Source organism: Acanthochromis polyacanthus, chromosome 15 (genome assembly GCF_021347895.1).
Source record: "Acanthochromis polyacanthus isolate Apoly-LR-REF ecotype Palm Island chromosome 15, KAUST_Apoly_ChrSc, whole genome shotgun sequence".
Lineage (NCBI taxonomy): Eukaryota > Metazoa > Chordata > Actinopteri > Pomacentridae > Acanthochromis > Acanthochromis polyacanthus.
In genome coordinates, this window is record NC_067127.1 from 23750740 (window position 1) to 23776188 (window position 25449).

The 25449-nt window shown below is 41.0% G+C and overlaps 1 protein-coding gene across 2 annotated transcripts in view; it reads right to left on the bottom strand.

Moving 5' to 3' along the window:
* Positions 1-25449, bottom strand: part of LOC110949841 (inositol polyphosphate-5-phosphatase A) — a 173579-nt gene that overhangs the window by 45055 nt on the left and 103075 nt on the right. For both annotated transcript variants that reach the window (XM_022192104.2, XM_022192106.2), the window contains exons 7-9: positions 21283-21335; positions 19650-19769; positions 6115-6199 (exon numbers count right to left, since the gene is read on the bottom strand). In XM_022192104.2, coding sequence (XP_022047796.1) covers positions 6115-6199; positions 19650-19769; positions 21283-21335 — 258 coding nt within the window. The remainder of the gene's footprint in view (positions 1-6114; positions 6200-19649; positions 19770-21282; positions 21336-25449) is intronic.

Below are 25449 nucleotides of genomic sequence, written 5' to 3' on the forward strand. Positions count from 1 at the left end.
TATCCAGATGGGTTATCAGTGATATAATGGGCCCTCATTGTGATAGATTGGACTCTTGTAGGCAGATAATATGTCTTTATTGTATTGTAAGGAAATATCACCACAGGCTTCACCTGTGAGGCCATAAACAGGCGGAGGTCACATAGCAGGTGCTAATAACTCTGTTTTGGCTTGCATGGTGCAGTAAATGGATTGGCTTTACTGCATCAGGACAATTAAGACAGTGTTAGGAGGGTTCTCTTTCACGGAAAAGAATATTGATTTAGTAGGCTACCACAAACCATACAAAGGATCTGTCAATACAATTTGGCTGGGCAATAAAATAGCCAAAACAACACTCCTCTTTAGTAAACTGCTAACAACCCTGTCCTGAAGAGTTATGATATAAAACTGTCAAATTAACAGTAAGAAGCTTCCCTTTTTATTTTTAAACACACTACACGAGGGTTGGCGCATGTATGCCTGTGTGTACATCTGTGACTCTAGGTGTACATGCATGAGTGTGTCTGGGAAGCAGAGGGCAGCCAAGGAGGGTCACAGTCCCCAGTGTCAGGGGTTCCACAGAACAGAGGCCCAATCAGTGCTGGCCCGCTGGTTAATGGATGGATGGCCCCAAAATTAATTAGCCTGACTAATGTAGTGTACACTTAATTACACTGGCCGCCTTTTGATTTATAGCTGGCCAGATACACACGATAGTCAAAGTCGGGCTAAAAAGGGAAAATTATTTAGCCTTTACCAGTGCAAATTATTTACCCAGACTAGGTTCAGCAGCTGGGACAATGGCCATCAACTACCTGATGAACTGCTGCTGGTTTCAACTGGAGACTGCAGACTACATGCACATGTGACAGGTTTAGTTTCCCTCCATCATTGAAATGGTGACATCTAATGTATGTAATCATGAATAAAAAAAGATAAATGTGGTACCCTTGAATGAAAACTGATATGAGTCCTGTGTAAAATCTTGTACATACATGCTGCGATGAGAAAACACATTTTTGTCTAACATCTTCCAAAAAACGGCTTGCTGTTATTACTATTCTATCCATGGCTGCATGCACCGAGTGATTCCACTGTGTGAAAAATGAATGATCTATCATGCTGCTGTGTCATTACTAGGCATTTTACAGCATTCATTGGGAGCGGGTATAGTCTAGGGCCCCACCTTTAATTTCATGCTGCTCAAGCGAGAGAAAGGACACAGGACAAAGGAAGGAAGATTGATGTCCGGACCGGCCCCATGCACTTCCTGCAGAAGCAGACAGGGGGTGCTAATCTGACTCTCTGTCCAGTCAATGAGAGGCCAGCTAGTCTAATGAAATCTGTCCATGTAGCAGCAGATCAGGCCCAATTAAAGCAGCCCCACACCATGTCATGGGGACAGTAGATCAAGTCAGCAATTAACCTTCCCGTTGGCCTCTATCAATCCTTAAATTGGAGCAGGCCGGCCAGCAGCACACAATCTCTGCAGATATTAAATTTACATTCTATTAAGTTTAATTAGGAGGGATTTTAAATATACTAGGAGTCCAGGCACAGAGCCCTAAGCCTGTCATCGACACTGCTGATTCATGGCCACACGCCACCTCCAGGAGCACACACACACTTTAACATGTGTGACTATGCACCTTTTACCAACGGTGACTGAGAAGCAGAAACGAGCAAAAACCTGTGTTTGTAGTAGGTGTGAATGGGTCAACTAGGGTTATGTGACATGGATTCCTGATCCAAATACAGGGGCTGGCACTGCTTAGCTGTGGCTGGAAAGGCTGAACATGGGTTTCCATAATGAGGTTTTAAGGGGTTAGAACAGGGTATTGCTACTTTAAACATGACATATATTGATTTCAGTCATAAGGATTTCTGATCATTACTGTAAAATCCGACTCTGTTCAATTCTAGACACAGCAGTGCTTGGTTGTATATCTACCTGCCCCAAGACAGTGGATAAAGTTCACCTTAAGACATAAAGTGGAAAAGGGCTTATTAAATGCCTTTATAAAAACAAAAGAGAGCTTCAGTTGAGTATGAGGCAGAGGAAAATAAAAGTGTGTAAAATGTAGATCAATACTAACAACAGCCTCTCAAATATCTGCTTGAAATTTTATCCAGGACCCATCTCATAACAATGATGCTCACTGCCCACTCCGTCTCTGTTACAGTACTATAGTATGTACAGGATTCTAATCCCACTGCAGCAATGAAACACTGACCTTCACCTAAAGCTGCAGTGGTTAGCTTATCAATTGTAAACAAGAAGTCTTTGCGTTCTGGACTGTGGGTTGAACAACACAAGACCACAAGACACCGGAAACATCACCTTGGGCTCAGAGCATTTTAAACAGACATGTTTGACTGTGCATTGGGGACATTTTTGTGACAAAACCTTTAGCTGAGTTGAGAAAATAATCTGTGAATTAATCGAAAGTCTAAATATTGATTGTAGTCGTTGAGGCTGACTGATTTGTATTTAGCAAGGTTTCAGTTATTAGTAATACAGAAGATATTTACCAGTATTTCTAACTGATATTCACGTAGATTCAATGTGTTTTACTGGCATGTTATAAATAAAATGTTATAATTTTTCAAAGCATGAAGTATGGTGTGAATAACATAATAATAATTAAGAAAAAAACACAATTTATCAAGTAGATTTAGATTTACAATAAAAATGAAAACCCTTGGGAGTCAAAATTCTGAATAAAACAATTAATAGAGAATTTTTCAACATTTAACCTGACTAAAGTAAATTAAATTTCATTGGGAATCGATTCAAAAACAGGAAAAATTAAATTTTTAAAAAATATGAAAAATCAAATAATCTGCCAAACCACTAAGTCTCCAGTTAGTTTCAGTCCAACTTAAAGCCTGCTCATACAGAATTATTTCAACTGTTTAGATAATTACAAGACATTAAACTGCACTTAGAAAACCAACCTCCTTTCACCAGACTGTAATATTATATTTACTGCAAAAACAGCACTGTTGACAGGCTGTTTCACTCCAAAAAAAAAAAAAAGTTTGTAATTTCAAGTTCAGACTCATGCATAATTTCATAACACGACTTCCTTCTCAGTCACATTTCAGACCTGCTTGTTCACATAAAGCACACAGGTGGCCTTTGGGATGCCAACTGTCTAACAGAGGACCTTCCTTGAAAACGGGAGAATCAGGTGTCAGCTGCAACACATTGGGGTCTGAATGTATTTGCCAGTCTGTAACATGGGCAGCATCTTTAGTCTTCTTAGCATGACTGACTTGAATGTGGCTTAAACACGAGTGTTCAATTAAATCTTGATTAAAAGACATCACACATACAAGGTAAGTGGGCCGTGAGCTTTTGTATGTATGATTTACCAGACAAAATCTTCAAAACCCCTCCTTTGAGGTTTCCTGTTTTATCAGCACTGATGCAAAGCATGATCAAGCCAAAGCATGATCAGACCCATGGGAGAGGAGGGAGAAGGTTGGTGGGGACTGGACCACCTCCAGGCTGCTCAGCCCTAGCATTAGTCTCCACGTGGCTGTGTCTTTTGTCTGCCAGTCAAAGGGCCGCTGAATGGGGGTCAATTGAAACCAATTCCCTCTGTCGGACACAATTAATGGGGTTGCCCGGGCTGTGCAGAAGGGGGGCAGATACAGGCCTTTGGTTACTGATCCTGCCGCACAAGCATGCCAGGAATTTGCCACCTGGAATTTGTCCTGCGACAATAACAAACCCACTCTCTTCCGAACCCACCTCCTTTTCTGTGCACACACGGATACATCCTAAAATACCCCCTGTCCCATCCACCCACCCACAGGACAGGATGGGTGACATGGGAGTGGCTAGTGGTTGTCCACAGTCTAGTCACCCACAATGGACTAGAGACAGAGATGAAGAGAAGTGGTGTAGCGTGCAGCTGTAGAGAAATGTACTGGAGTATTTTCTGATCCAGTGATTCTCAAAGTGAGGCCTAGGGAGCCCCATGGGTGCCTGAGAGTTGTCTCTCGTGTTCAGCAAACTGAAAAGGCAAGTAGTTCAATTTAATGATTATTTCACCCACTTATAGCAAAATTCTTCTGTAAAGCTTTTCTTTTTTGTGGGCATTTCTATCAATTGAAAAAGAAGAGAATTGTAAGGAAAGCAAAAAAAAAAAAAAAAAAAAAAAAAAGAGGGCCAGCATCTCTGTGTCCGAATCAATCTTCGGATAAGTATGGACGATCGATCCACCACCAGCCCATCTACAGTTAAGCACTTCAGTAGATGTGCACTAATTGTGCTGTTGACATTAATTGTCATTAAAGGGCTTAAAACGGCCTGCTGGCTGTGAGTTACATCCTGCGCCAAGGTTGCAACCCATTTGTTTATTGGTGACATCACAGCTCTCTCTGCCGCTAACACACAGGTCACTGTTAAATCAGGCAGGTTGGTTGATATGAAGCAGCGCTGCCCCTTTAATAACACATTTCACACAGATGACATCATCAGCCACTTTTGTTGTCCCCATCAAACGGTCAGCATGCTTGAGAAACCTTCATTACACTGGAGTTAAAATGTCTAGATGAGTGTGTGTGCGTATGTGTGGTTTATGCTTTAGCCCTAACTTCCTGAGGGGGAGATCCAAAAACCCTCCCTGCACTGCAGCCCCACCCCTCTAACCAGAGTGTATCAATCAGATTCATTTGGCCTAACAAATTGTTTGTGTGTGTGTATTTGTGTGCTCACTCTAGATGTGAATGTGTAAGTGAATGGGGCCAAGGTGCATAAGAAAGGAGCGGAGAGGGGGCAGAGATGGACACACACCGATGCAAGCCTAACACATCCCTGGAAAAGGGGTCATGACCCCTGCTGCACTCAAACAGCATTTCAGAGTAGTAGAAACATGGAGAGGGTGAGAGCTGACCTACCACAGAGCAGCAGGGACAAGACAGGAACATGAGCACAGAGTTATCTAGATTAGCTAAACAGGGGGGCACAGAGAGGCTCTGGATTATCTCATCTGATGTTGTTTTAGCTCTTTAGCTTAATGGACCCAGATACCCTGCATGAACAATGCAGTTTTCCTATATATTTTACTGTACAGAACAAGGTGTCTTATCATTGCTGTGCTGTTCAAATACACAACAGTCTATCTCTGATATAAAACCAATAATGTGACCTAAATGTGTGCCAGGTGACATTTAATTGCAGAAACTGACTTCTGAATAGCCTCAGTGTTTGCACATCTGCTGTTGCAAATTCTGTACTTTATTATCTCCAAAGCGATGCATGCTCACATGACCACCGGGTTAATGTGATCCAATTACAGCACCAAAATCAAATGTCCTGCACAAACTTTGAGGCAATTAATCAATGCTCCTGATAGATTGCTAAGTAAAAACATGTGATAAGCGTCCCACTTAGCTGGTCCTTCTAGGGAGAGGAGATGGTGATTTACTGCCTCCCTTGTGGCCGGATGGCTAAACTACAAAATCTTTCTTCTTGTGTGCCACACAGAGTGAAGTCCTTCCTAAGTCATTTGAGCATTTGAGCCCTCCATTCAGAAAGCTTTCCCTCCTCTTCCCTCTCCCCTGAATGGGGCTCTGGTTGAAATGAACAATACCCACACCTAGAACAGGCCCACTGATTCGAGGGCCATTGTGCTGGAGAGGATCGGCCAACAAGTGTCTCTCCCACTTTGTTATCACAGGACATCACTGTCTGCACGGGCTTTTATGACTCGTTATGCCACTAAACCCCCCATCTCCTCATGGAGAATGCTGAATGACTGCACTACCTTAGCTCACACCGGCCTTATTTGCACCAAGAGAAGGAGGAGAAGGAGGAAGAAAGAGGGGAGGGAGCCGGAGAGGAAGGGAGAGAGAAAGAGCAGTGAATGGCACCATAACATAACAATGCACTTGGAGGCTCAGTTGGCAAACACAGCTGGGCCAGCCACAGTGAAGCTTTTAATGAGTCATAACTCTAAAGAGACAGTGGGCTACTAAAACCACTTTTACGATATTCTCTAATATACACCAATGCAAGTGCACACACAAACACTTTATATTAGCATGAATTTGATAGTACTTAATCACATATGTACTTATGCATATAACTGTGAGCACGCTGTACACAAAGACACTCACCTCAATTACTTGCTTCGAGTCCAACCTGAAGTTAAAGTCCCCAAACACAAAATATGGCAACTTCTCATGCCGCTGGTCCGTGATCCTGCAAAACAATACAACCGCTCATCAATGACGACATTTTTAAACAACCATCACAACGTCCACGATGGAGGCTGGCAGTCTGAATGCACCAGAAAACACCCGGCAATGTCTTCATAATAAATGGAAAATATTCCGAAAGCCTCCATCTTGACAATCAGACTCCTGTGGGTGACTTTTCTAACTGCCATCTGACCTCAGGGTATTTAGTTCACAGCACCCCCTGGTGGTCTGAGCACTTTGATTGGAAGGAGTTCGCCTTGACAGAGCTTGCTGAACTGAGGAAACTAAATTTCTACAAAATTTTGTGACATTTTTCTGTGACCTGATTCGAATTTTTGGTACATTAATTTTACAGCATTCACAAATTATTATGGATGTAAGTGACAGACATTGAAAATGATAAGAGCACATCATGTGAAACACGCAAGAGGATATACAGGTCTTGCTATCTGGAAGAAAACAATTATCTATATATTTAGCATGTTTCCAGTTTTCTATGTACAACTACTGACATAAAAACAATAGTAAGAGAGATCTATAGAGCTACAGCACCATCCTTAAGCTATGTTCATGTACTATCTGCTGTACATTTCTGAGTGCATGCTAGGGCTTTGAATAAACATGCTTTAGGTTGCTAACTCTCAGCTGACACCGCAATTAGATGACTAAATCTTGATAATTCTCTTTGACAATCTGCTTTGATGGCAAAGAAAATTCACTTTGCTGAACTGATCAAAGGGAGAGTAAACTAGCTCAGGCCAAGTTCATTTATAAAGCGCCGAATGATTTAGGTCTGATCAGAGCTCAGTTATGAACATTCCAGTCCTCCAAGATTATCTGAGACAGATCTGTTTAGCGTCCCCGGACACAAAACTAAACACGGAATAGCAGACACTCCATGTGTCTGGAACAAATTCAGAGAAAACTTGAGGTGCGCTTCATGTATTAGTTCTTTTAAATCAGAGATTCAGACCTTCTGTTCACCATTGCATTTCATTAAATTAAGTTTGGGATGAATTATTCATAACGTGCATGGCACTGTAGTTTTTATTCTCCTGTTTCTTATTCTATTACCGCTTTAGTGTGTCTTGTTTCTTTGATATGTTGTCCTAAAATCTATTTGTGTCATCTACAGCATTTGGTATGTCATTGTGTTGAAAGCGGCGCTGCAACTGTGGATTAAACTGTCCATTACTTTCTGGATTCATCGATTAGAGTTTTGGTCTTTAAAATGTCACAAAATTGAGAAAAATGTCAATTCCTAAAGCCCGCGATGATATTCTGAAATGTCTTGTTTTGTCCATAATGCAAAAATATCTCAGTTTACGGTCATAGATACGCAAATAAATTCTGCTTCTGTTCTAAAATTACTTGTATTTATGCTGCTTTGATGCCTTTTAAGAGTCTTTAAAATCCTGCACATTTTATTGACACTCATGGTCCAAGTGTTTTAATGCACTAAATACACTGCTTTTTAATGTCAGACGATTCATAGAGTACAGATCCTCTATGACATGGACTCCTTCCAAATCAGAACTTCACCACAGCACCAGCATCCCAGTGCTTTAAAAAAAATGCACCTAAGCGACATATAATTAACTCCTATGCCTCATCACCTACTTAAAAGTGTCTCTTCTACAGAGCAGATATAGGAAATTAAGGTGGATGTAGTGCAGGCTCTTGTGTAATTAATGATTCAGGATGCTTGGCTCGCCATCTCCACTAATCGTGTGGATAAATCTCAGCGCAGACTTCCCAGGCACAGATAACAATATATTTATGAGGCCGTAAAGAGAGAAGAAGGCTTTTCTTAGCGGTGGGTCTCAGTCTGACTGCCTGTCGTAAAGCACAGCCACTTCTTCTCTATGAGGCAGGGAGGCAAAGGTGGCAGGAGTGAGGAGGCGGAGAACACAGCTATTATATTAAACAGAGTGTGGAAACTGACATTTCTTTAAATTAAACAGAAACTACTGTGTCTTTCTATTCCATAGGTTTCACAGCTGGGGTAAACTTAAATATGGAACAGGTCACACTTGCAGCAACACAAAAAGAAAAAGAGAATCTGGAAGCTGGGAATTGTGGTGTTTTAAAACTGGCCTATATTAATGACTTTTTTGCCAAAGACTTATTGGTATTGATTTACCCAGAATCACAACATTGTTGGGAAAAGCACAACATCATTGGAACGAGGCTATCTCAAAAAGGTTGTCCTCCCACATTTAAAAGGTGAGGCTGCTTGTTGAGCATGAAGGTATAAATTTTAGGTGTGCCTATGAATGTTTTCTGGCTGATGAAATATATGTCAGACTGACCCTTGCAGCCTTTAAGGCTACAGGGACACTAGTATTGGTATCATGAACCTTCATCATAGCAAAAGATGGCATCACTTCAGTTTTGTTTTGGGATCCACTATTCTGCAAATAACACATATCCATCCATCCATTATTTACACCACTTAAACCTCATTAGGGTCACGGGGGTGCTGGAGTCTATCCCAGCTGACTTAGGGTGAAGGCAGGGGACACCCTGGACAGGTCACCAGTCTATCACAGGGTTACACATAGTGACAAAGAGTCACACTCAAGTTCACACCTACGGACAATATAGAATCATCAATTAACTTCAGCATGTTTTTGGACAGTGGGAGGAAGCCGGAGTACCCGGAGAAACCACACGCATGCACAGAGATAACATGCAAAGTCCATGCAGAAAGATCTCAGGAAGGCTGGGACGGGAAGCAGGGACCTTTCTAGCTGCAAGACAAAAGTGCGAGCCATCAAGCCTGACACAAACCCCTCTCTGGTAATTGATTAAGCAAATAAGAACTGATCTCTATGTATCACATTTACATATTTAGAAGTATTTGTCAGTGAAGTGTCTTAGATCAATCTCACCATTTCCCCCTAGCTGTATCTTAAGCACACCGGCTCATCTATGACTTTTCTCAAACACTACAAAACTACTTTGTGCGACACAAAAGTAAGTTGCATTATTGGAGTATTTCAGTCATACATGTACAAACTCGAAACTGCCTCTGAAGAACAATACTGATATAGAAAATGTCACTCTGCACTGACAGGATTTGTTTTTGTTCCTTAGGTTTGTTACATATACTACCCTTCAAAACTTTGGGGTCACACAGGCAATTTCATGTTTTCCATGAAAACTCACACTTTTATTCATGTGCTAACATAATAGCACGAGGGTTTTCTAATCATCAATGAGCCTTTAAACACCATTAGCTAACACAATGTAGCATTAGAACACAGGAGTGATGGTTGCTGGAAATGTTCCTCTGTATTCCTATGTAGATATTAAAGTAAAAATCAGCTATTTCCAGCTAGAATAGTCATTCACCACATTAACAATGTCTTGACTGCATTTCTGATTCATTTAATGTCATCTTCATTGGAAAAAAACTGCTTTTCTTTCAAAAATAAGGACATTTCTAAGGGACTCCAAATTTTTGAACGGCAGTGTATAAAACCCCGGAAGTCTGAAGTGAGAACATTCAGCCATGATGTTGGTCGGTTATTGTGGTCATGAAGCATCTACCAGCACATAAAAACACCATATGAACATGTTAATGAGGTAAAAAAAAGTAGATTTTCACACCTCTTGAGCATAGTGCTTAGGTTATAGAGTGTGTGTGTGTTTGTGTGTGTGTGTGTCTGTGTGTGTCTGTGTGTGTGTGTGTGTGTCTGTGTGTGTGTCTGTGTGTGTGTGTGTGTGTGGGCAGTAAGTCATTAATAAAACTGGGAATGATGTCATCAGTGACTAAACATCTTGGTGCTAAGACATTCAGCTCTATTTAAAACAGGGTTAGTGGTCAGTTTATCCTGTTGGTCTGAATGGAGGGCAGTAAAGTGGCTGAAACAGGCGTCAGTGCAGCTCTTATAAGCGTGGGGACTCATGTTTTCCTTGTTCTTATAGAGAATTTACCGCATCTACTGCTGTTAGTGAAGAATACAAGTCAAACACGAAATAACTTAAGTTCAGACTTTGAATCTGTGGTAATCTGAGCACGTGCCAATCATACAATGACTCAAAAATAAAGAGATGAGAGTAAGGTAGTCACCCTTAAATAGGAATGGATAAAGTGAGACAGGGTGATCAGGAGAAAGAGAGTGAATGTGTGTTTCTCCAGAGTCCGAGGTCTTTCTCCTGCTAACAGCCATGTCTAATACCCGCAGCCTGGCTGTTTTGTCTGCTGCTCCAAGGTATCAGCCACAGGTCAGAAGGTAACACTCTGTTTACACGATCATTTCCTAAAGCACTCATGGTGACCCGCTGATGTGAAAGTTGACTTTTTTTCTTGGCCTTTGTGGGGAGAACGAAGAATTGCAACATTAGCTACAGCTGCTGGGCGTGAAAGGGTCTGAGGGTGGGGGGTCCTGAGCTTGGTGTGAGGGCCCCACCCCCCCCTCGCTGACCCTCACCCTTCGCGGGGGCCCCATTAGCCTCGTCATCACAGTTCATTGAGGCAAACTGTAACAGTGTCAGTGACATTCTCCCACAAAGACACACTCCTTTACACAGTCTATAAACATGCTTTCTCCTGGCCAATTCATCGCGCAGTGACACCCTGAAAGAGTCTCTTCACATGGGCCGTTCTCACTGAGGTTTGAGCTGGGGGGGCTTCGTCAGGCCTTCCTCGGGCCCACACAAAGACAGGGGTCAGACGCTAATTTATAACATGGCCTCGGACTCTGCTCCCAGGCTCCTTAAACCACCAGCATAAAGCAAGCACCTCACATTCTCTCCATCGGACTCTACTCCTCTTTCACACACAAACACGCCATCGTTGAAAAATCTTGCAACAAAGCCAGTGCACAAGAAAACGAAAACATTCTTGTATCCAAGACACATTCGGTATCTTAATTTCACAGACAACACATGTCTGCTACCATGTATACACAAACTACACTTGCCTGCATTTGAATCCGTGCCTTGTACACCAGCCTCAATCACTCACTGACTCCTCGTCAGATTATACGCTGTGATTGACAGCTAAACTGAGCCATAATAGACAGTCTATATGGGATTATGAGGGTGCAACTGGGGGCCATGTCACAATTATATTGACAAGATGACTTACCATAAGTTGGCCAGTCAGATTCAACTTTGCACACAATAGCTGGGCTGAGCGCAGTCATCCATTGTAAGTAAATGTTGAGAATTTGGGAGAATGTTAACATTGTGAAGAATGTGCTGGTGACTTCTTCCTGAATAAGCCAAGGGTGGCCCCTGACAGGACCTTTGACACTGCAGGACAGCCTTACCCTGGTCCCCCTGTTAGCGCCCCATCGCCTTAGTAACGCCCACCCCAACAAGGACACTATGCAGGAGAGATGTGGTGCAGAGGGGGTGCAAAGGTGTTGCAGCGGTCACACTGAGGTTAAGGAGCCGAGAGTGCTGCCAAAATGCACACAAGATGGAGAAGACATCTGGGTGTCCCTAAAGTCTGGACACATAGGCAAACATACAGGTTTTCAAGAAATGAAATTTTTAACATTTTATGCAATATATATAGATATTTTAGTTAATTTAATTTAATATACTGCGTCCTCCATAAATATTGGCACCCCTGGTTAGGATGTGTTCTTTAGCTGCTAATAAATTCATTTTTTTCTAAATAATATAGGACCATAATGAAAAAAAGAGCAAAATTCAACCTTTAATCAAAGTGCATTATTCAGTGAGGGGAAAAAAAAAAAAAAAAATCACACATTAAGAAATAATTCTTTTACATCAAATCATGTGTGCCACTGTTATTAGTACCCCTGATGTCCCCTTTTGCCAACAAAACAGCACCTAATCTTCCCCTATAATACATTTTTGTACAATTTTCAGCGTGAGAGTATGATTCTGCAATAAAAAATGAATTTATTTTAAGGCTTTCAACACATCTTAACCAGGGGTGCCAATAATTATGGAGGGCGCTGTATAATCAAATATATATTTAGTAAAGGCTGCACAGTAACTTGATGGTTAGCACTTTTGCTTTGCAGCTAGAAGATCCCCGGTATGCATCCCAGCCTTCCTGGGAGCTCTCTGCATGGAGTTTGCATGTTCTCCCTGTGCATGCGTGGGTTTTCTCTGAGTACTCCAGCCTCCTCCCACAGACCAAACATACTGAGGTTAACTGGTAATTCTAAATCGTCCATAGGCTTGAATGCGAGTGTGATTGTTTGTCTGTATATGTAGTGCTGTGACAGACTGGGTGTCCCCTGCCTTCACCCCAAGTCATCTGGAATAGACTCCAGACCCCCGTGACCCTAATGAGGATTAAGCAGTGTATAGATAATGGATGGATATTTAATAAAATAGCCATATTGGATTTGTGGAGGCAAAAAAATACACAGTTAATGATATTTCTTGCGTCTCTGTCACAAAGGTGTCTACTGATTATTTTTTGTCAGAATTTTTTAGTGAAGAGGTATACAATTTCTAGAAATGAATCTTAGACCAATTCGACATGAAATTAGAAAGCAAACTGGGTCCCAGGAACCACTACTATTAGGGCCCCCAAAAGTCACAGGTATAATGAATCATCTACATAAACTGTGTCTCATCAAATTATAGTGCTAGAGCTACATGAATTAGTTTAATGTGAAAGTAAAGTTAGGTTAAAGTAGTAGTTACTAGCTGTGTTTCTACAGCATATTTTTTGCAAGTAACTATTGCATGAGAAAAAGTGATTTAAAAAATGGCAGAATTTAAGAAAACATTCCTAATTTCAAGTAGCTTTGGATTGTTTTTTGATGAAAAAGAGCCAATGCTTACAATGGGAGACAGAAATATCTTTTTTCACATAAGTTCTGACAAAGCAAGCATTGAACTCGTGTAACTGATCAGCTGTTTGGGTGTTTTCAGTGTCCTAGTTTACAGACAGTGTGTTTTTTTTCAGTACCAGCTGATGTTGAAATATATTGAAGTTTTCCAATTTTTGCTTATAAATCAACAAAGTATTGTATTTTCTTTCACTCAGATATTTTTAAGCAGTTGGTAAACAACTAATTTGTTTCAAGTTTCTGTTATTTTATAGCCATGTGTTATGTGTATGTCACTACACAGTCTAGTTGATTAAAGTAGTTAACAGAAACAAGACATTCACAATTTTTTAGCAAAATTTTGAATTTTTACTTCACATTCAGGTGACAATTGTTTGGAATTATGACTACTGTTGCAGGTAAGAGAGAGAGAGAGAGAGAGAGAGAGAGAGAGAGAGAGAGAGAGAGAGAGAGAGAGAGAGAGAGAGAGAGAGAGAGAGAGAGAGAGAGAGAGAGAGAGAGAGAGAGAGAGAGAGAGAGAGAGAGATAAACAGGTTCACTATGAGCAGAAGGACACTGGGGCAGATTAACCTCTGCTCCTACAGGCCTCCCAGGGTGAGAAGGCAGCACAGAGTCACAGAGTGACACTACACCCACCCACAACTACACAGACACAGTAATCTTGTTATAATGGTTATAATGTACAGGATATCTGTGTGTCACTACTAAATGCATAAATACACAGTGTGAGGACTGTGCCTGACATGTAGATGTCACATACAAACTGACAGGAAGAATGGGAGGTTACGTCTGTTCCATGATATGACATGGAAGTCGCGTTGGAAAATATGATTAGCATAATACACCCATGGACATGCGCGCGCGCACACACACACACACACACACACACCTCTCGTTAATAAATTCATTCGGGCTTTATGGAGGATCTCCCTGCGATTATCCGTCCTCCCTCTTGCAGCTCAACATGTCTATTGGCTGGAAACTAGCCGGCCTTTCTCTGCTCTTTCAGCCTGTTGTTCTGGGAAAAGCCTAAAGGGAAACATTTAGATTGGAGGGCTCTTTGAGACGCTCTGACAGTTGACTGATGACCCTCCATAAAATGACAAAGCATCGCTGTGTGGTGGCCAGTGCGGCCCACTGCCTCCCCATGGGAAACTAATTGCTTTGAATTGTTAACGGCAACATTATTTTTCTGCCAATCATTGCTTTTCAATGCCCCGAAAATGAGCATGAAACAAGTCCTTTCAGCGAACAAAACAGTTAAATGTCCCCAATGTTGATCAAATTAACTTCGGCACTGTGACAATGGACTATATTTGTGTGAAAATAATGGCGTGCCACAAAGGACGCCTTTATGCCAGGATTTCACAGTTGTAATGTAAAACTGTTCTCCCCTGAACCGGACCAGCCGCTCTGAATGGGGGTTGGAAAAAGAAACAAACTCCAATACACAAAAGGGATTTTTTTTTTAAGGAAGAGTGGAAAAAAAACCTGTTGGTTTTATCTCATGCCATCATTTCAGTGGCTCATTTAGCAGCTCATTTTCCATCCTCTATGGAGCATCACTGTCATTACATTAGGGGCAGAAATGAGCAGTTATGCTGGAGTTTCACTGCATACACATGGCTATCATCTTGTCTCTTTACAGCTATTCCTTAAAACTTAAAGCATTTTTTAATCATTCAGTTGACCAACACAGAAACAATTAAACTTTAACATAATTAGAAAACAATGATCTCCCTACATAAAGGCTAGCTGATTCTACAAGGTAAATACTGCCCGATGCAGCCTGGAACGCAAATGTGCACTTTCAAAGGACAGGAAAACAAGCAAGGGATGCATTTCAAGCAGAGCTTTGCTTTTCTCTCATGGAAGTGGCCCACACATCAGCGCAGGCTATAGAGCAGTGCTTTTTTGATGTGACTCAATAGTGAGGTCTGGCTAGCTAAATGCTGTTCCTTCTCAGCATTGTTCCCCCGAGGCCTTGAAGCACTTTGGAGATAAACACTGTTTAGCAGTTAAAAGGGCCACAGAGGAAAAGGCTTATCAGATGTGTTCTCAATGGGCTGTAAGCTGTATTATTAGGCCTGGGCCCCAGATAAGGTGGAGGCAGAAGTTTGATGCCCAGCAGCAGAGGCTCTGTCTCCAGCACCGTCGTGTGATCAGGCTCCTGTGCCGGCTGCCTCATGGATCTCAGCTGGTGGTGTGTTCAGCAGAACCCACAACCCCCCCCCCCCCCCCACCCCCACCCCCAGCCGTGAGCTGCTCTCCCATCCCGCAATGAGAGATTAGCGCTCAGAGAGAGAGAGAGAGAGAGAGCAGCGAGAAGAGGGAAGGAGGGGGAGCTTGGCTTTAGATATTCCCCCTGTCCCCTTTCCTGCTCTGCTTCTGGGGGTAGGAGTCAGAGTTAGGACAATAGCCAAAAAGATGGTTCCCAACCAGCCGCTGAATGGGAACACTGTTGGTGGTAGCGCTTCATTCAAAGCCTGGCCCGGGCACATTGTCCTCCCAGATCGGCAGAGGAGAATGGAGTTTGCTGGTGGCTGCCAAAAGGTTAGCAGCCTCTGTGAAAGGACCGACCCATTATTCACTGCCCTTTACAGAGCCCAAGCACCCTTTGTGCTCCTCCTCCCTTCCCTCTGCACCGCCAGCTTTTTCTCACTCCGGTGCTCCGGATCTGCGCCCGACGGCTTCCCCCAAAGTGAGCGAGTGAGGCGCGATGCCCCCACTATTCCACCCCTGCGCGCCTAGCAAGGAATGCCAGGGGAGCTGGAACATACAACAACCTGCCCACCACCACCTTGCCTCAGCACCACTTACCCGCTCGTCCCCACCCCGGTCAAAAGAGAACCTTTAAATGATATGGCCCAGAAGTAACTACACAGCTACCATCCACGACACAAGGGGATTTAGAAGGAGGGAGCGTGGAAACTGCCACTCAGCCAACACCATTTCAATTCAGCACCCTCAGCCACCCAAGTACAACTCTAAGACAGGGGGGCCATTAAAAATAAATCTACTGAAAAAGCATGAAAGCAGAGGAAACAAAGAAAACGCTTAAATACAAGCAACAACAGAGGCCCTTTTGAAACTTAATTATGTCAATAAATCCAGGTAGTTACAATGTAATATAAAAACTGCAAAAGCTGCTTTAGACCTAAAAAACCTTCCACTGTCCTGTCCAACCGCAGGCAAACTTTTCCTTCACCAAAGCAAGAAAGAGGTAAAAAATGTCCTGGAAACTACGGCTCATAATTCAGGCACATCAGAGCGCCTGGTGATAATGTATGCCACCTATATATATGTGTGGAGTTATTCAAAATGGAGGTGCAGGGGAGTGGCGTCGAGCATTCTTATGTCATTTGAATGAGAGGTCATGAGCTGTGAGGCTGGTACTAGGATTCTATTCTGTGTTAGCATGGCCAGGTAGTGAGCAGAGGTCGTACTGTGCACTCTATTATCCCACTGCACTGCAAATGGATATCCCATAAATCACATTAGCGTGGCCTATGGACGGGTAGCCTGGAAATGTTTGTATATAGACTGGCTTTTCTCAGCTCTGTTAAGAAACCTTCACACGTACTGGGTCATTCCAGAAGTGGAGGACACTTTATATCCCACCCATCAAAATTTCATATAATTTATGTACAAAATACTAAAACATGCAGTTGTTGTGTGAATGTACGTGTCCTGAGACCAAATCTAAAAAGAAAAGAATGTTTGAAAATATTTTTTAAAACACAAAGGGTCATCATTGTAACTGAGAAATTGTTTTCAACTGATAAAATAAAAAGCTTAATTAATAAATAACAAAATAAGCCTGAAGTACCCTTAAAATGGCATTTTTTTCTCTTGCCCCATCCCCTTGATGACCACACTGAATCTCAAACAAAACAGTTAAAATTACACCTAAACCTCCTTTATGGGTATTATTTTTTTCCTTGTCTCTTGTAACTTTATGAACATTTTTTTAATCGACATATTTTAAATAATTGTTATGAATAGAACGTGTGTCCCACAACAACCCTGTTAGCAAAACCTTTTTAGCTGGTAGAAGAAGAAGAAAACAGTGAATCACACAATACAATGGAATTAACATCATCAAACAGTTTTCCAAAAGAATGGGCTCTCTTCTATATTTCATATTTTCATAACATTGTTAGCCTTGATTGAATATCTCACTCTCCCTCATGCAACCCTGTTTTGCATATTATCAGGATAAGACGAATTCTTCTTTTTTTTTTTCTTTATTGTTTTCCATCAGTGAGTTTGTCCTCTTGGTCAGCAGTAACAGCTAGCTAAAGATCTAGCTTCTACTAACACTAGCATGGATTAACGACCCTGTTACTGTGATTAGAGTAGGGTCAGCAAACAGCAAATAAAAATGCTACCATTGACGTGTAAGCTGAGCCAATCAAGCCTTTAATAGTTTATTACCTACTACTGATGAATATGTAGCAGAAAATCGTAAAAGAGAAGGATTATTTTTCAAACATTTTGAAGCCCAAATGTTCTCTAATTCTGGATTGACCCTACTATCAAGATTCCTCAATACCACTGCATGCATGATTAAAAATGTTAAACTGACTTAGGCTCAGTTCTGTTGCTGTTTCTGGATCTGTTTGATTAAAAGACGTCTAGCAGAGAGATGGCGTGCAGCAGCAACAAATACATTTTGATCAAATACTTCTGTGTACTATGAAATAACCATTTTTCATATCTAGTACAAAGTTGTACAAAGTAAGCCAACATGGCTGATCAAAAGGAAGTGTGAAAAATGAAAAAGAGTTTGAATATGCTCAGCTAACATCACAGCTGTCCAATTAAGATTCATCATTTGGTGACCATTTGGTAACTATCAAACGGATACTTTGTGCTTGTGAAGATGGAATTCAGACCTGATTGTGACACCAGACCCAAGACTAGAAGTCCTAAAATCATCTACAGATGCAATGATTATTTGATTAACCCACTAGTTGTCAAATATCCAATTAATTGCCAACTATTTTGATAAGCGATTCATTGGTTTGAGTAAATTTTGTGTCGTAAATGTGAATATTATCTGTTTTTTCTTCTTCTATGTGACAGTAAACTGGATATATTTGAACTGTGGACAAAACCAGACAGAGAATGTCATGTCGGGCTTTGGGACACGCTTCACCATGTTCTGACATTTTAGACAACTAACCAATCAATTACAAAATTGAATGTAATGAAAGTAGTCCTTATCTGCTTCCCTAAAATCACCCCTGTGGAGGTCAGGAGATTTGATGGCACAAGAATTTGGGGGAGCATTTTTTTTAAAATATCTTGCTCTGACAGACAAACACTCGCTTCCTTTCCTCTGTTGGTTGTGGGACAATAATAAAGATGAGTGTGGGATCACACCACAAAGAAAAACAAAACTGAAAATGCTGGAAAGTAAGGAAAAAGTTAGAAAGAGGGACAGAAAAAGAACAGATAAAAGAGACTTGGGAGTTCACAGAGCGTGTAGTGAGTAAGACCCCCTACTTCTGCAGACAGATGTAATCCCACCAAAACCTTCTCGGCTGTACCTCTGCTCAAGCTCACAATAAGCTGCCATTACAATATCAATACAGGTTCTGCCATGCCAGAGAGAACTGGGATTTGTGACTACTATCTACTGCCTCTTTATAGATACACAAATCACATTCTTTACACACCCAAAAATAACTTGGTATTCAACATTTCTCCCCAAAATATATCTGTTTGTATTTATTCCTGTTTCTTTTAGTCTATATAAATGTTACCTGATGAAGATTAGAAATAATTGGATTCTTTTTTCTGTCACAGCAAGGTGTTGGCTTCTTTTAGTAAGAGTTTTTGGAGTGCAAAAATTTTACAGTAATTTTTGTTATGCTAATCGTGCATAGTGTGATTAGGGTTTATAGTAAATACTGTTAGGCAGGTGAATGTTAAATATTACTGCTGAACACTCTGAACCCTGAAACCAGCCAGCAGGATTGAAAGTTGTGCTATCTTTTAAAAATATATATATAAATAAATCACCAAAGTTTTATCATTTATCAAAGCCGGACACGAAATTAAAAAAACCAAAAAAAAAAACCCATCAGATTTTCAACTTTCTTTTCTTAAACTAATAATGAGTGTGACATGTCGTTTCTTTGGGACAGTTAACCAAATCTGAACCTAAAATCATGATAATAAATTAAAATCTTCTTCATTTAAATATTCATAACAAAAAGATAATTAATGATTATAATAGCTTGTCCAAGAGTCAATAAAAAGGTACTTTAAAATTAGATACTAAAAGAAAATCCACTTTCTTTTGTGTTCTTTTTTATGATTTCGGGCATTATTGCTTCGATATATTGCACATACACCTCTCTCTACTTGTAGTTATGGCTGTGCTGTTTTCATGGACACTGCAGATGACAATGAGATCACAGTGAGTAAAAATGTGACAAGAACAAAAAATGTTAAGAAACTGTTTGGGGTTCAGAGGACTACCTTAATTTAAGAGTGCAATTAAGAGTAAAATGTTTTATATAAAATGACTTTGCCTCTTTATAGTCATATAGCAATGACATTTGTTGGCAAGGTGTGTTGATCTTAGAAAGAATATAGTGGATAGATTAATATGTCAAAGGAGAAGAGCTGGTGTCCAGCATGTACCTGTCTAAAACGTATCCCAGGGCCTTCTGCCTGGTCCCAGAGTAGACTGAGGGGCTTTTCTCCCAGGCCACAAGGTTGGAAGCATCGTGGAAAAGGTGGATGTTGACCAGATCAAAGGCACTGGGAAGAAAGAGCACACTGTGAGCGAGCTTCTTCATGTACAACATCAAATACGCAGCACAGTATTAGCCATGTGAGGTTTAATTAAAAGTGAAAAATCTGTTATTCCCAATGAGCTACTGAAACATGCACACTATCGTTCAAAAGGTTGGGATCATCCAGGTAATTTTATGTTTTCCATGTGCTAACATAATTGAACAAGGGTTTTCTAATCATCAATTAGCCTTTCCACACCGTTAGCTAACACAATGTAGCATTAGAACACAGGAGTGATGGTTGCTGGAAATGTTCCTCTGTACCCCTATGGAGATATTCCATAAAAAATCAGCTGTTTCGAGTGCTCAGATAGCTCAGCTGGCTGGGCGGGCGACCCATGAGCGGACCTGCAGTCCCAGATGCAGCAGTCATGAGTTTGAACTGAGCTCATGGCAATTTACTGCATGTCATTCCCCCACTCTTCTACCCATGTTTCCTGTCTCTCTCTCTCACTGTCCTATCTAATAAAAGGCAAAAATGCCCAAAAAATAAGACTGCAAAAAAAAAAAAAAAAAAAAAAAATCAGCTTTTTCCAGCAAGAATAGTCATTTACCACATCAGCAATGTCTGGACTGCATTTCTGAATCATTTAATGCTATCTTCATTGACAAAAATAATTGCTTTTCTCTCAAAAATAAGGACATTTCTCAGTGACCCCAGACTTTTGAACGGTAGCGTAAATATCATCGTCTGTCCTGGCAGATTAAAAGATGACATGCATCAGATAAGTGGAGCAACTTCTTCATCTGGACCTTCGATCGCAGCATGCTGGTTAAGATACCACTACAAACACTAATCTGCTTTCGTTCACTTTGTCCTGTTGGGGAGAAGCAGGGCAGCTCACCTGCAGATCCTATCAGTCTGGGGTGTTTTGTTAGCACGCTGCTTACAGTGCAACCCAGAGGAATTGATCTCATCTCGTGGGATTTATTCTACAGTGACATCCTGAACAAATGAATACATGAATGACTTTGACTATCTCTGGCCTGATCTCCTATTCTTCACCAGCCCCTCTCTCCCTGCCGCTCTTGTCAAACGTCATACCCCTATTAAATGCTTACCGTTTCAGCTCTTTAGTTCTCATGTCATCCCTCTATTAGATTACAATCCTCATCTTCCAGCCCCAACCCCCAATCCTCCCCAACACTGGAAGCAGCGTTTGTATTCAGCCCATACAGGTTCAATTGTATGTAATGTTTTTTGTCATCTGTCATATGCAACCGCTTACTAACGTGGTTACGTCTAATCAAATCCCTGCCTGCTGCTGCGGCACACTGTCCGGAGAGGCTTCGTCTGTGTAAGTCACTCTGTGTCTGTGCTGTCAGTGATAAGCTTACGGCGGCTCGAGGGTGAAGTCAGACATGACTGACGTGGTTAGATCTTCATCTCTAATCACATTGATATAGTTGTAATGATTCAAGGTTGAATGGTGATGAGGTGGGACGTGTCATTGAAGGGGCCTATTAATAAAACTCACCAGTCAGCCAGGGCCCATCGAGTTCTGATGAATCCCTTTCTGGACCACTTGCACTGCAGAACAGAGAAGCTCAATTTAGCATGACAATGGTAGAATTTGACATTGCTAAGGATTTACCACAAGGCAAATCAGAGCTAGAATGTCAAATGTTTCACAGTCAAGTCACAATGTCTATCATCTGGGAGTATAATTCAGTTTTTTTCAGTACTATCAAAAATTGCTCAGTTCTCTTTACACCCTAATTGTAGGATTAAGACAAACAAACAAAAACACTTTGAAATACAGTTTTCTTTTACTTCAGCTTGAATTTGAAGCCACTTCTAATTCACAACATTTCAGAGGGAATAGAACTTCTTGCTCCACTAAATTTACAGTACTGAACACAAAAGAATGTAAAGAATTGCTCTAAGTTGAACAAATATAAAATCGTAAAATATATTCACAGTGAAAGTCACATTATTAAAATGCTGTTTACAGCTTTTATCATCCATTAATAACATTAAAAAAATATCAAAATGTATAGAATAATCATAACACCACTCCAAAAAAAATCACTGTTGAGATAACTCATAATTTAAGTAAAATTACAATTTTAAGTAAAAGTGAAAACTTCATTGCAGGACAGTTATTTGCAATTGATATTTATTTATACAGTGTGATGGAACTGCTGCTACAGGAGGAAAGATTTTAAATAGATTAACCCGTCCACCTCATAACTGCAGAGCAACAGCAAATTTTTCACAAGTGGTAAACAATTTGAGGAACATTTCTGTAAAAATGCCAAAAAAAAAAGTTTATTTCCAGGATCTCATTTATGAGGATTTGCTGCTTTCACTTACATTGTTTCTGAATTTATAATGAAAAAAACATCATTAGCGTCAGCCCTCACCTATGAACACATTCCTGATAGATTTTCATAAAAGTGCAGTTGTATTTTTTCAGGCACTTCAGAGGGTACTTTAAAATTCCCTGTCAGCTGGTTTGTAACATTTAAACGTTAAATGAACGACTTCAGCAACAGAATCTACAGTCCATAGAGGGGAAATCTTAGAACATTTAAAATAGATTTAAATGGCACATATTGTTCCAGAGAGAATTCAAAATAAACATGTATGTACAGCATGTATATAGACATGCATGTGAATACAGACAACCAAACAGACTCACCAAACCTACACTTGACATGCAATAAAAGCAGTCAAATACATAGAGAAACAGTAAGGCATCGAGTCTGCTTTTAAACACTGTTAACATTGGAGTTAATGCAATCTGGCAAAGTATTTCAGCAGCTGGACCAGAAAAACTAAAAGCTGCTTTATCAACCTCTGTTTCAACTCTGCCGGCCTGAGCTTTAAGACTTCTGATAGGTTCATAGTGAGTGAGCTTTAGAGCAAAGCCACTCAGAGCTTTATCGACCACAAGTTAAAAACAGGAGCTGATCACATCTGTCCTTCCTCGTTTGGAGTCTACTCACAGTCTTTTTGGGTCGAACAGTGAGGAAGTAATTGGAGTAGAAATAAATGCAGCTATCTGGTTTTCTGCATCTGCCTGCGGCTAAAGGCCAAAGCAGTCTCTCTCTATGTTTTTAAGGATTTAAAAGCAGTTTTTCACAGTGGTGTGACTGCATAATGTTAGGTCTGAATCAGTTATGACACTAGAGCAGGGGTGTCAAACAAACGGCCTGTGGGCCAAAAGCGCCCTGCTGAAGGGTCCAATCTGGCCCACGTGGTGACTTTGCAAAGTGTAAAAATTACAGAGAAGACATTAAGTGCAAGTTGTCAATTTGCAAAACTGTAAATTTAAAATCATTTCTGGACCTAACGTATCACTCAGTTCCAGTTACCTGTGACTAAATGTTGTGTTGTAATGTGTGAATGGTAAACTGAGGCATAATAGTGTTGAAAATGCACTTATTTTTCTGAAGACATTTCAGGTTGTTCATAATGTTCTGTATATTTAAAAACATGTGGTCTGGCCCACCTGACATCAAACTGGACTAGATGTGGCCTCAGAACTAAAATGAATTCGACACTCCTGCACTACAGGTCAAGAATCTGTAAAAATGATGAGGTTGTGATTATACTACCCAAAACTACAATTGTGATATGAGTCACAATTTTAGTGAGAACGGCCATTTTTTCCCCGTTCTCACTGCAAAAAAAAAAAAAAAAAAAGTTATGATGATGTGATTTTTGCTGCCGTCTCCACCAGACAAGCAAGCACATCCTTCCGGGGCTTCTCTGTAGGTTGATGCTAGAGGTACGGACCCGTACCCGTAGCATCTGTGCTAGAGGTACGGACGTGTTAAGGTCACTGAAGATAATATTTATGGTAAGGGAAAGTGCCGTATCCGTAGGCCACAGGCTACGGGTACGGGTCCGTATCTGTAGACACTACCTTCATTTAAAGCGACAAATTATTCCTTTTGGACACTGCACTTGGCCGTACTGCGATTTTAAAAATATTTCAATGACTTGTACAGCCCTAGATAACAGTGCTGACATTTCTGACCTGTGCAACACTTCTCTGGTCAAAAGAGGCCAGTGAGATCACTCAGTGTAAACATCTAGTATCTCCTGTTTGATCACATCCCACCAGCCTTGAGCTAATTATCCAATCACAAGCCCAAAGATCTCCCTCAAACAGCACATGATTCACCGTGAAGCTGGTTATTAAATGAGAGACAAATTGATGTTGTGAGTGTTCCCCTTCTGAATAGATAAATAAGTCTCTTTCCCGCAACCTCTCTCTTTTTCTGTCTATCTCCCTCTGATACCCCTAATGGGGAGTTAACTGCGGTGATGAATAAACTAATTATGGGCCAGGTCACATAATTACAAATTGACTAATTTTATTTAAAAAACTCAGCTGCAAATTAAAGGGCTAAGAGGTATTTGATTGCGCCTCACATCCTTCAATCTGCATTAGTACAAGATTAACTGTATCAAATTGAATTACATTAGCATACTTGAATTAATCCATACTGCCTCTGCAGGATGTATGGGCCCAATTATAACTCGCTGTCCCAATATTGTGACTTTGAAAGGAGCAAATGGAATTAGATATGAGTGTCACACTGGAGAAAGACAGATTGAACATACACTTGAGAAATCTGTTTGTTTAAACTGAAGGAATATATTAAAAAAAGATAAACATAAGCAATAAGGCACGAGCAACTAAATCCAGCAATCACACACAGAATATACATGCGCTTTGAAATGCACATTACTTTGTTGCATAAAAAACCCATTAGTGTGCTGCTCGTGTTTGTCAACGTAAAGTTGAGGAAAGAAAGTCTTACGGGAGGATGAGGAGGGACGAGATGAAGGGTGGGTTGGCGGGGGGGAGGAGTTGCTCAGTACCCGTACGAGCTCTGACTGCCGCCAGAGACGTTTAATCTCGATTTAATTTAAAGAGCCATTAACTACAATCGCAGCATTAAAATCCATCACTTTCTTGACACCCGGCCCCAGATTGCCCCATTTCCTCCACATATGACTGATTGACCCCCTGCTTCATCGCTTGCTTATAAACACGCTCACACACACACACACACACACACACACACACACACACACGGGGCAAACACACAGTCGACCGTCACAGCAAAGCGGTGCTCGCATCCACGTACTCGGACAAAGTGAAAACAAGAGCATCTTCGTCTATTCATTTCACCCAATTTAAGTGCTTTTGTTTGGTAACGCGAGTCGAGTTAAGATGATTATCTCACGCAATCAATCAAAGTGCAGAAGAAGAGGAGTGTCCTTCGCTATTGGCTGACATGATGACATTATGATTTGGTTGCTACAGCTGATACCGGAGCGGAGATGATGACACAGATGCTGTCCAGCCCCATTTAATCTCCCGCTGAAACATCATCCTCATCACCACTCCCCCTCCGTCCCCTCTCCACACACACATTCACACATAATGCAAAAAAAAAAAAAAAGATGTTTTTAACAGTTTAGAGTTCAGCCCAAACACTTGCTGTGTCGCCGTTATTTCTGAATGGAAGGCATTTTGGTTGAAACGGATAGGTCACGTGTAACAATATCATATATCAGGTGTGGTGGCTATAAAGAGTCAATGGGGGGGGAGGGGTGATGGCTGGAGTCGAGGGGCAACGGTAAAAGGTCAGAAAGGCTCAGGGTGACATTGGCTGACCTT